The sequence below is a fragment of the Bubalus kerabau genome, chromosome 4 (genome assembly GCF_029407905.1).
Source record: "Bubalus kerabau isolate K-KA32 ecotype Philippines breed swamp buffalo chromosome 4, PCC_UOA_SB_1v2, whole genome shotgun sequence".
In the NCBI taxonomy this organism is placed as follows: domain Eukaryota; kingdom Metazoa; phylum Chordata; class Mammalia; order Artiodactyla; family Bovidae; genus Bubalus; species Bubalus kerabau.
Window position 1 is genome coordinate 54,122,116 of NC_073627.1, and position 17,162 is coordinate 54,139,277.

The 17,162-nt window shown below is 45.4% G+C and overlaps 1 protein-coding gene across 5 annotated transcripts in view; it reads right to left on the reverse strand.

Moving 5' to 3' along the window:
• YPEL2 (yippee like 2) overlaps positions 1–17,162 on the reverse strand; it is a 74,405-nt gene that overhangs the window by 13,063 nt on the left and 44,180 nt on the right. For all 5 annotated transcript variants that reach the window (XM_055577471.1, XM_055577474.1, XM_055577473.1 and 2 more), the window contains 2 exons: positions 4,383–4,426; positions 3,255–3,363 (listed from right to left, as the gene is read on the reverse strand). In XM_055577471.1, the coding sequence (XP_055433446.1) occupies positions 3,255–3,363; positions 4,383–4,426 (153 nt within the window). The remainder of the gene's footprint in view (positions 1–3,254; positions 3,364–4,382; positions 4,427–17,162) is intronic.

Genomic DNA, 17,162 nt, shown 5'->3' on the forward strand with positions numbered 1-17,162 from the left:
GAGACCACAGAATTCTAACCCCTGGACTGCCAGGGAATGCCCACTGTGCCATTATTTTAAACTGTGCTTGTTAGGCTGAGAGAAAAGACACTGGGGGAGAGGAACAAAGTGTACTATATTGCCAAACAGGTCTCTCTTTTATTTCTTATCTTGCTATTTCCATGTCAGATGGTTTAAGTTTGTTTTTCCATCATTGCCTTTCTCCAGGGAGAAAGGAGCTGTATGAACTGCAGGCTGAAGGACCTGCCAGCCCTTGAGCCCCACTCAGCTGCGAGGCCTCCAGAGGACAAACCCAGCACAAACCAGCTGGGAGGTGCCCATCTGAAACACAGTGCCGCAGGCTCTCCCAGCTAACAAGCCCCACAGAAATAAGTCCTGCATCAGTGTGGCAGCAAGGTGATATTCTATTTGCAGATACAGATACAGAAAGCCATCTTGGTGTGTCATCTAAAAAACAGTGGGTGTCAGGGTCATCAGATGACGAAGCTCAATGGGCAGAACAGTGGAAAAACTCTCCCTTCTGAGCCCCCCAGATCGAGAAGGAGCTAAATCCTACTGCTGATAGGTACTGGGCAGCATTTGTATGAACTGTATCTTCTGTTCTAGAGCTCCGGGGCTCTGGGTCTCAGAATGCAAGTTCAGACTTGAGTCTCTCATTCAGAGAGGAGTCATTCCCCGTAGCAGAGAGGGGAGGGGCGCTGAGAGAAAGTGCAAACATACCACACACACACACACACACACACAAGAGCTGTGGGCTCAGCAGTAATTTCCCTGACACCTCATTATTCCCCAGCTCCGTCTGCGTGAGTGTGATGTGTACACAACAGAGGAATACGGTTTAGGAACAAGACCTGTTGTTCCATGGTAGTGTGTTCAGAATACAGGGGGAGGAAAAAAATAAAACTAGGAAAGTGACAGTGTGTCCTTATTTAAAAAAACCGAGAGAGAGAGAGAGAAAAGAAAGCCAATACGCCCACCCCTCAAGCCTCAAGGCACTTGCAAAATGTCACAAGTGGACTCTAGGAGACAGAGCCCTGGATCTGGAATTGACACAAACATCGCAGATTAAACCCTGCTCCTACTGCTTCCCAGCATCAAAAGCATCATTTAAGGATCTGACTTCCATTAATAGTTTGCAAAATTATAAACTTTCCATTTACAAAGTTGGGATAATTACAGGGTCATCGTAAGGGTCAGAAAGAATAATTGAATGAAAGGTTGGAGCACTGGGGGGTCTGAGAGGGGATCAGGGAATGTTTGGGGAAACGGATGTTTCTCTGTTGTCCTGTCCAGCTGTTTGATCGTCACCTGTGGCTTTCCTCCCAAGTATCATGACTATAAGCATCCTGAGAGCAAGGACTGTCTCTCATCCACTTTTGTATCCAACACAAAGGCTCTTAATAAATAAAGCTTTGTCAAAGGACTGGACTTTTTTGTTTTTGTTTTTTGGCCACTCTGTGTGGCCTGTGGGATCTTAGTTCCCCAAATAGAGATCCAACCTGTGTCCCCTGCATTGCAAGGTGGATTCTTAACCGCTTAACCGCTGGTCTGCCAGGGAAGTCCCCAGGACTTAATCATTTTACCCGAAGTAAGGAGCCAAGCCGGCCAACTCAGGATTATTTTCTGTCTATGATCCAGCACAACTTCAAGGAATAAGATAATCAAGAAGCTGTGAAACAAAGAAGGGGCAGAACATTTCTGGGTAATCAAAACCAGAACTGAGGCCCCCAGACCACACAGCGGGGACCAGTGGCCACACGGGAATCAGAATGGCCAAGGCCCTTTCTCCCAGATGAACCTGTGGCTAAACCTTCTCAGCATTGTGAAACACAGCATCTAGGTTTTTCTGTTCTCATTCTGAACATTCCAAGGAAGACATGAAAGACAGACTCTAAAGGCTGTGCTCCTTCCCTGGACCCTACCTGCTGCAGCTTTTATGATCTGAGTATTTTTAAACTTTATTTCAACAGAATCATACTTTCATGGCTGGCTTCTCTTGCTCGACATCTTTTTTTTTCACACAGACTCATATTTTTAGAGCAGTTTTAGACTCATCGAAAAAAGGAGCAAAAGACACAGATTTCCCCTATGCTCCCTGCTCCCACATATGCAGAAGCTCCTCCACCAGCAAATTCCTGCACAGTGGTGTCTTTGCAGCCATCAACAACCCTACATGACACATCCTTATCACTCTCCAGGAGGTTCTGACTGCTCCTTCAGGCTCCTCCCCAAGCAGGTCCTACGAGCCAGCCCCACACCGACCCTCTGCAACAACATGGAATAAAGTTCTCTCCCAGAAACAGGAAGACTGACTTTTCAACATCCCCACAATGACAGAGAGGGGAGAGAAAAGCACTGTGAAAAGATCTACCGATAATAACAGCAGCAACAACAATAATAATACAAGTTGTTTCTCACTGAACACACATACCTCCTCTCACCCTGGAAAGGCTCTGCGCACTCTCCTAGCTGCCAAGGAGACATTACAAGTATCTGTCGAGGGACTCCCCTGGCAGTCTAGTGGTTAAGACTGCACTTTCAGTGCAAGGAGTGTGGGTTCAATCCCTGGTCAGGGAACTAAGATTCCACATGCTGCATGGCATGGTCAAAAAATAAAAATAAATACAAATTATTACCCTGCCTAAGCCTCAGTTTCCTCATCTGTAAACTAGGGATTAAATTGTGGCTCACACACTAAGGATTCTGTGAAGAGTAAATAAAATAACGTATGCCTGGAACACAGCGGTCAGGAGATGTTACGTGCCATTTTTATTACTGCTATTATTACTACTGGGCTTCCCTGGTGGCTCAGAGGGTAAAGCGTCTGCCTGCAATGCGGGACAGCCGGGTTCAATCCCTGAGTTGGGAAGATCCCCTGGAGAAGGAAATGGCAACCCGCTCCAGTACTCTTGCCTGGAAAATTCCATGGACTGAGGAGCCTGGTAGGCTACGGTCCTTGGGGTCGCAAAGAGTCGGACACGACTGAGCAACTTCACTTTTCACTATTATCGCACCGAGAGGGTGCGTGACTGTGTGTCTGTGCGTCAGGAGCAGGTGAAGGATTGAGTAGGAAGAGTGGACTATCGATGCAAAGAGGATGCTTGTGTGCCAGGAACTGCTCTTTGAACTCAGTTTCCCATGCTCGTTGCAGACAACCCCACAAGGCCGGGGAAGCAAGGGGGAGAATGCATTCCGGTGACTCTCAGTAGTTTCCTTACGGCGCACTCTCCACCCACAGACCCCTCGGTACTTACATATTTCCAGCCCAGGGTGGTTTTGCAGTTTTCACAGTAAATGTCTGCGACGGCGTGCAGTCCTGTGAGCAACACGCGCTCTTCCGCCGGCCCGCAGCCCACGTTAACTCTGTGCCGGGGACGGGGAGAGAGAGAGCGGGGAGTCAGGCAAATGCCCATCGGTTGTTGAAGCTGAACTTCCGGCAAAAGATTAACTGAAGACGGCTGCCTGAAGGGAAGCTAACACTAAGCGCATCATCTCTAACTGAAACTAGTAGCAACCTCAAAGGCAGCCACATGGACACATCTCCATTGAGCTGTTTGTCAGACCTGAAAGTTCTGATTCTGTGAGTAGACTCAAAATAGTCTTTATGGTTGAGACTTTGCTTGGAATTTTTCTTTTTTCAGAGCTTTTCTTAACAAGTGCTTTTAGGCTTGTGATTTAAGGGGACAGACAACCGCACTGAAGCCCACAGCCATGAGCCCAGGTCCTCAGAACTTCCTGAGGGCGGACTGTGGCCGGAGACGTCAGTCATGACAGCAGAGTTCTGTCCTCATCACAGGGATGGGTGAGCCCCATCTATCAGCTCTCTAGACTCCTACACGGAGCACCTATTATTTCAAGCTGGACATGCTAGATTTCCATTTTCACAGTTCATCAGGCCTGCCTTCCCAGAGAAAGCTGTAAATGATGCTGAGGGCCGTGGCAGACCATACGAGGGGATGGAGGCTCTTAGCTCACTCCACTTTACAAAGCCTCCTCCAGCCTCAGTCCTCCAGTGGATCCCGGGGTCTTCTGTTCATCCTCCTCTCTTCTTCCGAGACACGTCTCAGGTCTAGTTCTGAGACCTTCGTGGTCAGGCTTCAGGAGAAGCACTCCAGCTTCTTTGCTAGGAGACTACAGCCCTCTGTGCTTACTGGAGTACTGCCTACATTATTTTTAGCCCAAGATGATGCCCCCCCACCGAATTCCCCAAGGATGACTGGCTAACATGTGTGGTAAATAATGTTCCATGGGGTTCTCTGTGTGTGTGTGTGTGCGTGTGTCAGAGAGAACAGGTTCCATTGTGTAATCATCATAGAGTGTTGCTTTTTCCCATCCCTCAAAATTTGCACCGAACAATATATGTACCATTCAGAGACACTCACACTGAGTTAAAGAGGTATGCTCGTCCTTGACTTCCTTGGAACGACTGAAATGCAAGAAGACAAATCGATGGTTAGAGATCCATTTCACCCACCCAGGGGGGAAACCAGCCCCAAAGCACAACAATCATGACCTTGTGGGACTGACACAGCTAAAAGGGAGCAGTGAGCCACTTAACTGTCCCGCTGGCAGACGGCATGGTGGGAGGAGGAGAAGGCAGAATAAACAGAGGTATGGAACCCGGGGCAGCCCACACTTGGATTGGCAAGAAGACAGTATTAATCCACATTGGCCTTTCCTGGACCCATATGATTTTGGCCATCTGTGCTGCCCACAGCTTTCCTCGAGTCGGCCAGGGCATGGCCACAGGCACGAGTACCTCTCCAGGCCCTCTTGGTACAACCCTCAGGAGACAGCAAAGAATCCCCAAGGTAAGAATGAACCACCAAACCCACACCTCTCACTGGTCTTACTTTTTTGGAGATCCTAATTGCTCGAACAGTCACTGTCTTCCTAATTGGCAGCAGGAGGCCTTTCCTGGTGGCCCAGTGGTTAAGAATCCACCTTTCAATGCAGGGCACACAGGTTCAGTCCCTGGTTGGGGAACTAAGATCCCACACGCTGTGCAGCCAAACAAACAAACAGAAAAACCTGCGGTGCGGGAGTTCTCTTTTTTTGAGGTGCAGGCAACTTGATCTCCAGGTCACAGGAATGCCCACTAAAGGGTAATCCCAGTTTAACTTCTAGCTTAAATAGGAGCTGGACTGCAAGGAGATCAAACCAGTCATTCCTAAAGGAAATTGACCCTGAATATTCATTGGAAAGACTGATGCTGGGAAAGAATGAGGGCAGGAGGAGAAGGGGGAAGACAGAGGATGAGAAGGTTGGACGGCATCACTGACTCAGCAGACATGAGTTTAAGCAAACTCCAGGAGATAGTGAAGGACATGGAAGCCTGGCATGCTGCAGTCCATGGGGTCACAAAGAGTTGGACACAACTTAGTAACTGAACAAAAACAACAAATAGGAGCTTCTTTCTTCTGGCTGGAGGATGGCAGGGACTGGGAGAAACCGGAGCCTGAAAGCTCACCGTGCGATACTTCCACTAACACGGGCCCCGTCCATGTTTTCCTCCTCTGGTTGCACTGGAATGTCTGGCTGACATGAGCCAGCCATGTCCTGCACTGCCGCCTGCATTTTTAATGTGGCTTGACAACTGTACCCTGAATTAAACATCCTCGTCTGCTCTCAAGACCACTTGGAAAAGAAACAACCAAACAAAATAAGGGACTCTCCCGTGACCTCTGTTATTCAGTGGCTGGAGAGATCCAGGGCTGACTGGTTAACAGATGACCAGAGGGCAGGAGAGAACCAGACAGGACACAGATCACTGCGCCCAAGACAGCTGTTGTCAGAAGCAATGGACTTGAGGAATCGGGGCCGCCAGCCACAGAGAAGGGTTAAAATTCTTGACTTGCGGAAAAACTGTTTTTGGGGCAGCTGGATGGTTGGCTGCCTCCAATGTGCAAATGCACCAGAAGCCTTGGCTCCCGGGTGCAGCTCCGAGGAGCAAGCAGGTGTTTCCCAGCTGCTGCTTGGGCAAAACCAGCTCTCTTTCCTTTGGGTCTTGAAGCATCTCCGGGGAACACATGAGCTCCAGGCTAGATTTGAGCATGAATACAAGTGTTACAGCCTTGAGACCTGGAACCTGGAAGTCCATGCCACATGTTCAGATGAGACAATGTCTCAGCGAAACAGACCATAGATTTGGCCAACCAGTTAGTTCCGTCTTGGAGCACATAGACACCCAAACACCACCAGGATAGCAAAAGTTTCACCATCTGGTCCCACCACCCGCTGCAGTCTCTTCTCTTGCTACTCTGCCACTGTCTTTTGCTCTAGTCAGGCCAAACCATGTGCAATTCCTGGAACTTGAATTTCACCAACTTTGCCCACGATCCTCCCTAAGACGGGGAGGTTCCTTCACTTGACCAATCTCAAGCCTCGGCTCGGCCTCCTCTCTTTCGTAAGGCTTTCTCTGACCTCCCCAAGAAGAGGCACCCACTGGTACCCATGGACAGGACCCATCTTGCTTACTGCCTGTTCCTTTTTTCCTTAGCTCTCAGCACACTTGACTTCAACTGCCTGTCTGACTAACTCCCTCACTAGACTGTGAGCTCCCTGAAGACATAAACTGTGTCTTCAATGTGTCTCTGAACCCGCAACACATAGCATGAAAAATCTGGCATCATTTACAAAATATTTATCCCATGAGTCAATTGCCTCTAACTTCCTTTAAAAAAAAAAAAATTGCTGCTTCTGTGCTTTAGGACATCAATAATGAGACTGACGTTATAAAAATAGGATCTTAAACAGTAGGATCCTTGCAATTTTTTACAATGGGATAGAGTAGCCCAAAGAGGTTCATTTACACCCAAGTACTTAAAAATGTAAAGATAAAGTTATGCATTTTTCCTTCGCAAAAAAAACATTCCAAACTACCTGAACAAAAAGTTGCTGACAAAATACTGACTTGGCAATATTTTTTAAAAACACACACACACTAAATCTGCCCCTTCAAAGTAAAGGCAACAGTTTGACAGGGAATGGAAACGTAACTCCTTTTCCAAAGAAACTTGTACTACAGAGAGAACTGGTATTTAGCAATGTTTTCATTTTATATGATCTTTGTAGTTCAACATTGAAATGCCTGTACAAAAAAACTAATTCAAAATGGAGGCTATTAAAAAAAAATGCAGGAGAAAAATCTTTGTGACTTTGCATTAGAAAAGACTTCTTAGATACTACATCAGCAATACAATTTATAAAAGAAAAAACTGCTAGATTTCATCAAAATTTTAAACTTGTGCTCTGAAAAACACTGTTAAGAAATAAATCATAGACTGGGAGAAAATATCTACAAACTGCCTTTCTAACAAAGGGTTTGTATCTAAAATATATAAAGAATTCTCAAAATTCAATAAGAAAATAAGAAATCCAATTTTAAATGGGCAAAAGATTTGAAGAGACTTCACCAAAGATAAGCAGATGGGAACAGGCCCATGAAACAGGCTCAACATCCCTAGCCATTCAGTTCAGTTCAGTTCAGTCGCTCAGTCCTGTCCGACTCTTTGCGACCCTATGAATTGCAGCACGCCAGGCTTCCCTGTCCATCACCAACTCCCGGAGTTCGCTCAAACTCACGTCCATCGAGTCGGTGATGCCATTCAGCCATCTCATCCTCTGTCGTCCCCTTCTCCTCCTACCCCCAATCCCTCCCAGCATCAGTCTTTTCCAATGAGTCAACTCTTCGCATGAGGTGGCCAAAGTACTGGAGTTTCAGCTTTAGCATCATTCCTTCCAAAGAACACCCAGGACTGATCTCCTTTAGAATGGACTGGTTGGATCTCCTTGCAGTCCAAGGGACTCTCAAGAGTCTTCTCCAGCACCACAGTTCAAAAGCCTCAATTCTTCGGCGCTCAGCCTTCTTTATAGTCTAACTCTCACATCCATACCTGACCACTGGAAAAACCATAGCCTTGACTAGATAGGCCTTTGTTGGCAAAGTAATGTCTCTGTTTTTGAGCATGCTATCTAGGTTGGGTGTTGGTCATAACCCTCCTTCCAAGGAGTAAGCATCTTTTAATTTCATGGCTGCAGTCACCATCTGCAGTGATTTTGGAACCCAAAAAAATAAAGTCAATGCAAATGAAAAACAACTGACATAGCCCTATTAGAATGATCCAAAAAAATTTTTTTAACTGACAAAACTAAGTGCTCTCAAGGACGCTGCAAAATGGCAACGTCTGGATAGAGTTTGGCAGTTTCAATTATTCAAACGTAATGAAAACCTATGTTAATACATGTAACAACACGGATGAGCTTGAAATGCTTTAGGCTAAGAAGATCAGTGGTTGCCAGAGGTTATGGGTAAGGGGTGAGTTTGACTACAAAGGAGTAACATAGGAGACGGAATTATTTTCTCATCTTGATTTTGGTGGTGCGTAAGACTACGCATGTGTCAAAACTCATTGAATTTTTTTAAAAATTATTTTTACATACAGTAAAATATACTCTTGTTAGTGAAATCCAATAGAATCTTTGTTCCCCAATCAGGAATTGAACCCAGGCCCCTAGCAGTGAAAGTACCAAGTCCTAAGCACTGAACCACCAGGGAATTCTCAAATATTCCATTTGAGTCTACCTCTCTTTGTAAAGAAGTTTTCAGCAAGGGCAACAGTTAAAATGGAGTACTGAAGAGGACTGTCTTTAGGACACGCCTCTGAATTACTGAGGGCTGCCCTGGCGGCTCAGATGGTAAAGAATCTGCCTGCAGTGCAGGAGATCCGGGTTTGATTCCTGGTTTGGGAAGATGCCTTGGAGAAGGGAACGGCTACCAATTCCAGTATTCTGGCCTGCATAATTCCATGGACAGAGGAGCCTGGCAGGTCCTAGTTCATGGGGTCAGAGTCAGAAGCAACTGAGTGACTAACACTTTCACTTTCTGAATTACTGAATCAGAGAGTGATAAATGAAGATTTTTTTTTTCCCTCCTGAAAAGAGAGCATATTCAATCATATATACTTTCAATAAAATAAGTTTAAAAAATTATAATTGTGTTATTTTTTCTTCCACCCTTTTAAATTACACAAATTATTAAAAATTTCTAGTAAATGCTTATAATGTACAAATTAGCAACCCCATGTATACCATTTATAAATAAATAGACATATTAGGAGTACACACTCAAAACACTTTGCTGGTAGGGGTATGTGACTTTAAATGCTCGGAGGTGACTGTTCTGGGGGTTCTAAGGCAGGGCCTTAGACTGGCTTTCTCTCAGTGTTTTATAGTTTTCTATATATACAGATCTTTTGTTTTTTTTTAGGTAGATTTATTCCTAAGTATTTTATTCTTTTTGTTGCAACAGTGAATGGAATTGTTTCCTTAATTTCTCTTTCTGTTTTCTCATTGTTAAGTGTATAGGAATGCAAGAATAAATTCATTTAAAAAAACATCATATGAAAAGTAAAAAAAAAAGAGTGGCTTTCTCTAGCCTGACACACATTCGAATTTCTAGAGAGTGGGGTGGGGGAGGGCACATGGAGAAGAGTCTTCAATCAGGCCCAGCGGCGCCTCCCAAGGCCACCCTGGCTCCTCCAGGGGTCTTTTCCGAGGGCGTGCTGGCAGCGGCCCATGCTCTGCAAAGGCTGCTGAACCCATCAGGCGGCGATACCTCCAGAGGCACCCCCTAGCGACAGCATCGATGAGCCTGTCTCCCCAGGCCCGCACCCGGGACCAGCTGAGTCTCTGAGGACAAGAGAGATTCTGCAAGCTCTTCCGCCATGGCTTCCACACTGGGCCGCTGCCAAGCCAACATTTATGATGAGAAAAACATTCACGGAGAACAACAGGCATCTTGCAAATAGACACAGACAAGAATAGCCCGGCTGGACCGCTGTATCCTGTGGGGCCCGGCCCAGCCTGGTACGACCAGGCGCGGCCTGGAGCTCCCTTGAGAGAGGGTGGTACCGAAGGTGGGGAGCCTGAAAGCAGTAAAGGGAGCAATCAGAATGGAGCAAACAAGATTTCAGACCAGGAGATCCCAGACAGACGGTCAGACACATTTGTTTGCTGTCGTGACTGCCAGGCAACAAGGCAGCTCTTTTCCATGTTGTATATCAACCAAGGCTGGTATTCAGGACTCCAGGAAAGGGTTTTTTTTTTCTGTTGTTGTTGTTTTTTTAAAAAATTACCCCAAACTTTTCTTCTGTCCTTTAAAGGAAAGTTATAGTTTCAGACCCAGCCCTTCCAGCCAGCTCAAAGGAACGGAAAGGCTTTGAGTTTCCTGTTTGGTAGCCAAAACCACTGATTTCTGGCCCCTTTGAAAGTCTGGAAAGCAGCAATTCCTTTCAAATGCAGGAGGACCATTGAAAAATGAATATTTGTCGGGGGAGGTGGCAACAGAGCAAACATGTGGATTCCTCCTTCTCTCAAACAGGCTCAGGCTGTGAAGTCCTCCTAGCATAAAGAGGGCCTCTCAGTCTCCTTTCTCTGGGAAGGTCACCCATGATCAATTGAGTTTGTGCCCCAGGAGGTGCCCAGGGATGAGGCAGGCAGAGGCCCACCTGATTACTCAGCTGTAACAACCGGAGCTAGCCCTGGGGTATCTGCACATGATGAGAGGATCTCATCTCGGCTCAGAAATTCAGGATAAAATCCTGGCTTCACCGGGAGAATTAGCTACCCTCTGGGCTTCCACATCTTTTACACCTGTGGATGGAAAACATGCCCAAGTCCTAAGTTGTTGAGAACAAGAAGTAAAACAAGGTAAACCAAGGGCAGAGGGAAGAGGAGATGAGTTCTCCACCTTCCCTCTCTGGCCTTTGCAGGAGCCTGCAGCAGAGAGAAGGTTGACTCGATCTGCTTCTTCAAAATCCATAAAAATACAGGGATAGCACTGCAGCTGCCGATGACTCTGTCCAGTTACAGTATCGTCCACAGGCACAATGTCCATCACATGGGCTTTGAAGAAATGGGACTGCTCAAGTTGGAGCTTTGGCGTGGCCATATATTCACAATGCTACTAACTTGGTCAAGCCAATTTACTTCTCTGAGACTAAACTTCCTAATCTGTAAAATGGGCACAGTAAAATTGTATTCACACTCACACCAGATTTGTATAAGAAATAAATAATACTGTGTACACTTCATGGCATGATAGAACCTTACCATAAAAGTCACCATTAATGTATACAATTCAGGGGCTCTTGGTATATTCACAAGGTTGTACAACCATCACCACTATCTAATTCCAGAACATCTTCAGACCCCACAAAGAAATCTCGCGTCATTATCAGTCACCTTCCATTTCCCTTGTCCCTGGCAGCCACAAACCTCCTTTCTGTCTTTACGGATTTGCTCATGGGATTATATGCTGTACTCTGTACCTTGTCAGAGAAAAGGTAACATAGGTATTAGATAGAGACACAATAAAGGAGAAGTAAAACTCCTCCCTTGGGTGTTGGCTGAACACCCCACCTCAACATTCTCCCGGGGAAGGTCAGGTCAGTCCTTTTTCCTTTCTCATTCCTTTATGCATCCAAGCCTGGTGGAGTTTGCTATTCAGGGTCAAAGTAAACCACAGGCTCCATTCCAAAGAGCTGAAACTCAAGCAAAATAATCTTGTCTAAATTTCACCCTTGAGGAAGCATATGGAGAAAGTGGGAAGGGTAATAATAAAGAACAATGAAAATGATGAAAACTTCCACAATTAGAACCCGAGTGCAGTTTAAAGACTCTGAGCAATTAGCTAAGAGGAAAGACAATCAAAGGGGATTTCTTCCATTTTCTCTGCAAATAAGGAGGAAGTGGACTGATATGGAAATAAGAGAGACTTGGGTTCATTATAACGGAAGAATTTCCTGACTGTGTAGGACTTCCACACTGGGACACAGGTCACCAGGAAAGATTAGGAAAGAATAAAGCCATCTGTATGTGTTTATAGTTTGCAGAAAGTTTTCACACATCTGTCTGGAGGTCTACATGGGGTAAAAAGCAACGTGTGTGCTGCCTAGGGGGAGAAGCTTGGCTGCCTCTGAGCTCTGGGAGGTCCTCCCGTTCCTCAACCAGATGAAGGGAGGGGCAGGGAAGGGACTGGCTCTAAAGGAGGAAATATCTGCAGTGTGGAGTCATGAAATTCCAAGGGCATGGGAGCATACACGATACAAGGAACTGAATGGCAAAAACAAAAGGTGGTGTGGGGCCTGGGTGCCACATTTTGTTGCTGAAATGTGGAGACTTCAGGATCTAAATTACTTGATGATCAGACCCTTCAATTTCAGCAGATGCTGGCAGCTCCCTACAACCTGTACTCCTCTCTCTCCACAGAGAAGGCCTGGGACACTTGCATTCTCCACAAGGATACAGAGGAGGGGGTTTCCATGAGCAGACAAGCCCCTGTCCTCTACAGAAGAAAGCCTGACATGTCTGCTGGGGGGGATGGCTTCTGAGACAGAGAGATAACAGGTGGAATCAGGATGCAATGGCAGCCAGTCATTAAAGCTGGGCCCTTTGCAATTCAAATATAAAACTGAAACTTCTGGAGGGGGGCCTTCCCTGGAAGTCCAGTGGTTAAGACTCTGCACCCCAGTTAGATCCTGGGCTGGGGAACTAAGGTCCCACGTGCTGCAGAGTGTCACCTAAAAATAAATAAATAAAAATAAAACTTCTAAGGGGGCTAAAATAATGGAGCTCAAATTTCTCTCAAAACCATCAGGCCCTTCCACTCTTGGGTATACATCTGAAAAATAAAACACTAATTCAAAAAGATATGTGCACACCCCTCTCTACCCGCAGTGTTCACAGCAGCATTATTTATAATTGTCAAGGTATAGAAGCAACTTAAATGTCCATCAACAAATGAATGGATAAAGAAGATGTTTTATATATATATATATATATATATGATGGAATACTACTTGGCCATAAAAAATAATGAAATTTTGCCATTTGCAGAAAGATGGATAGACTTTTATTCTAAGTGAAGTCAGACAAAGAAAGACAGATACTGTATGATATCATCACTTATATGTGGAATCAAACTAGTGAATAAAACAGAAGAAGCAAATTCACAGACATAGAGAACAAACTAGTGGTTACTGGTGGGGAGAGGAATGCAGGGAGGGGCAATATAGGGGGAGAGGGATTTTTTTTTTTTAAAGGGTATTTTGAGATCATATGAAATCATGTGTGTGAAACCTTTTCAGGCCTTTAAAAACAATTTACTATGAGCCCCTGAAGTTAAAAGAAAGCAAATTAATATATCTAGGAAGAACATGATCAGTTTCTTGGATTTAGGTTTCAGTATACCCTTCAGTTCCCAAATCCAACTGGGCATTGGCAAACGAAAACGTCCTGACACTACAAAGGATTTCTGGAAAGCCAGTGGGCAAAACTTACAGACTCTCAAGGCAAGACTTCCCCTTTGACCAATCCAGACAGAAAGGGTTCCCTGCAAGACTGAAGCCACATGCTATGCGGGTGGGGGGTGGGTTGTTTTCTAAATATCTTCTAACAAGCAACCATGATAGTGAAATTAGAGACAGTTTATAGGTGTGAAGTGAAAGTCGCTTAATCGTGTCTGACTTTTTTTGACCCCATACAGTCCGTGGAATTCTCCAGGCCAGAATACTGGAGTGGGTAGCCATTCCCTTCTCCGGGGTATCTTCCCAACCCAGGGATTGAATCTGTGTTTCCTACATTGCAGGCAGATTCTTTACCACTGAGCCACCGGGGGAGCCCACATTGAGATGGCTCATTAAAATAAATTGGAAATGGTGAAATAATAATAGTCATGGCTTATATTTTCATAGTGCTTGCTATATGCCATACAGGGCTTCCCTGGTGGCTCAGCTGGTAAAGAATCTGCTTGCAATGCAGGAGACCCGGGTTCGATCCCTGGGTTGGGAAGATCTCCTGGAGAAGGGAAAGGCTACCCACTCCAGTATTCTGGCCTGGAGAATTCCATGGACCATACAGTCCATGGGGTTGCAAGGAGTTGGACACGACTAAGCGACTTTCGTTGGACAAGGGAATGGCAATCCCCTCCAGTATTTGCCTGGAGGATTCCATGGACAGAGGATCCTGGTAACCTACAGTCCGTGGGGTTGCAGAGAGTTAGACAGGACTGAGCAACTAAGCCAACATATGCCAGACAGGATTCAAACTCTTTTACATAAGCCAGGTAATTTAATTCTGTCAACAATCTAATGAGGGAGGGACTTTCATCAACCCCATTTTACAGATGAGGAAAGCAAGACAAAGAAAGGTTAAAACATAGCCAACACAGGGTCAAATTCCAACATATGACAGTGACCCAGGCAGTCTGGCTCCAAAATCTAAGAAATAATGAAGATGGGATGACAAGGGTGCTTAAGTGACTTCCTAAAAGAAAGGAGCTCAACAGAATTAGACTAATACCGACATGTTTAAAGGACCTCTGAATATACAAAGATCTTTCACATATATTAATTGATTTACCTCTAAAACAACAGAGGAGGAATCTGAGGTCCAGAGCTGTTCAAGTGACTTACCCAGTTTCCCAAAGCTTGTAAGTCAAGGTCAATACATAAACCTACAGCTTCTGACTCCAGGTCCCAAGATTTTTCTAGAACGTGTTCACTTGGAAAACCTGTCTCTTTGAAAAAGGAGGATGGATCAAGCTGTCAAAACTGATGAAAGTCTCTTAAGCTATTCACCCTCCTCTGTTCTGATTCCATATTTACTCAGCAACAGCCTAAATTTAATTCATTTGCTCAGTGGGTTTACTTTCAAGGAAGATAACACACATCTAAGCTTTCGGGATTATCTGTTCCACTGTAAATTAATTAGAATTCTGGTCTACCAATTAGCTTCCTGTGAGTTACGTTAGGATGAATCACTTCACCAGGGCTTGGTCACTCTTGGGAGAATGGATAAAATTTAATTTGTAAACTTAACAATGCTTAAGTCTGATTGAGGGCCACCAAGAGAATGCTCTCTGCAATCTAGCCCGAAACCAGCCCTCCCAGGTAACAAATGAATGAATGATTCTCATTTCACAACCCATGGAAAAAGAAAAGCAAAGAAGCCCTTAAAAATCCACTCCCCGTTTTTTGGGCTCATGGACTTCATGATGCAGAATGAGCATAGAAGCTGAAAGACTGCTTCGGGGAGCTTTCAAAAAGAGAAGTAACTACAGTCCGTAGGAATCTCATGAAGTGGACTGCAGGTTAGGTATAGTGGCAAAAGGCTTCCACAGCCATGGAGGATCTCCAAACAAAACAAAATATATGTATGACTTTATCCAGTTTTAATTTCAGAGACCACTGGGCTTTGAGGAGCCCTGGGGTCAACCACTCACCTGCTGCATGGCTCTTGTCTACATTTCCACTAAAGACTAAAGTGCGCTCAGTTGTGTCTGACTCTTTGCGACCCCATGGACTGCAGCCCGCCAGGCTCCTCTGTCCATGGGATTTCCCAGCAAGTATACTGGAGTGTGTTGCCATTTCCTACTCGAGGGGATCTTCCTGTCTCCTGCGTCTCTTCTTGTCTCCTTGCATTGACTGGCAGATTCTTGACCACTGTGCCACCTGGGAAGCCCTATTTCCACCAAACTTCTGCCTAAATACTTTCAGAGATAGTGAACACCCTGCCTCCCGAAGAACCCCATTCTGCTGCCAGCCGCTCTGATAATCCTTCATCTTTACATCCTTTGATGCCAAAAAATACTTCTGGTTATAGCTTTACATCGCGGTTTCCTTCCATGGGCTAAGCTTCTCCCAGTTTAGCAGATGAACTAGATTCAAATCCCCTTTCTGGCATTTTCTCTATTGTGTGTTCTTGAAGATGCTCCCCTTTCTGGTCTCAAGTTCCTCACCTGTCAAGTGGGGTAATGGTACCCACCTTGCAGAGAGTAAAGTGACTGGCATAAGCCAGGCCCTTGAAAAGTGGTAGCATCCTTCGAATTTCCTGTACACGGCATGGTTTTACTCTCACAGAGTCTCTCACTGTCTCCTTAACCTGATTTTTTCATTTCATCTTCGGGGTTCCTGAACACCCCTTTCCTCTCCTGGAAATGCTAATCAAAGCACAAGGACTTGCTTCACCAGTCAGGCTTCAGGTTGTTCACACAAACTAAAGCAGACTGAGTAATGGTTTTCCCTGCCAGGCCACAGGTCCGTTACCAGACTTTCCTCCCGTGAGTGTATTAGCATCTATCCACATTTAACCTCCGAATTCATGCACCCCCAGGGACTGGGCTTAGTCAGGAGCAGAGATATATGAAATAGTTATGAAGGAAGAGACAATGTTATTTAAAAGGGTTTGAAGAAATCACAGCCAGCGAGTTCTTATGAAAAAGACTCAAGGATACAAATATTAGAAAGATCTGTGCATTACGTGCTTGCCAAAGTGCAAAAGCTGGGCACTGGAGATTCTCAGTATTCCGTCTAGAGACAGAATACGAGCGGGTCAGAACAACCAGCCGGCCCGCTCCCAGCCCCAGCCAGGCAAGGCTTCATCATCTGCCTCCAGCTCCATGCCTTCCTCATGCAGAGCCCTGCCCCTCTGCACTGGGAGTTGCATCATCTGTGAAATGAGGGGGTTGACTAAGGTTTCTTACGAGGGTGAATATTGCATGAGTCCATATTCTCCAGAGAGTAGACGCCTTGCACAGTGAACGAACATTTCTGAGTCAGACCTCTTTTCTGGTGTTTTTTCAACTTCCTGTTTATCTGGATAAAAGGTCTTTTTTGCTCATCAACTGGCCTATCTTATCTAATTCCTCGATAAGACTCATCCTCAAGACTTAGAGACTTATATCCCTGCCACATATTCTGGTGCTCAACCTTCTTCCCTGGCCAACAGAAAAACCTAAGGCGCGCTGAAATATCAGGTGCTGGAAAATCATCTCCTGGGCAAAGAGATTTTCCCACAGTAACACAGTCTATGATATTTTAAAAATAGGAGACATGGGGTGGGGTGAGAGCTAACTGTTCAATAATATAGACATGGCTGAGAGCTTCCCTGGTGGCTCAGTGGAAAGAAGCTGCCTGCAAAAACGAAAAGAAGAATTGGCCCGCCAATGCAGGAGATATAGGTTCGAAAGGCCACGTGCCACAGATACTGAGCCTGTGCTCCAGAGAGGGAATCACAACTACTGAACCCATGTGCCTCAAATACTGAAGCTCACGTGCCCTATGGCCATGCTCTGCAGCAAGAGAGTGAAGTCGCTCAGTTGT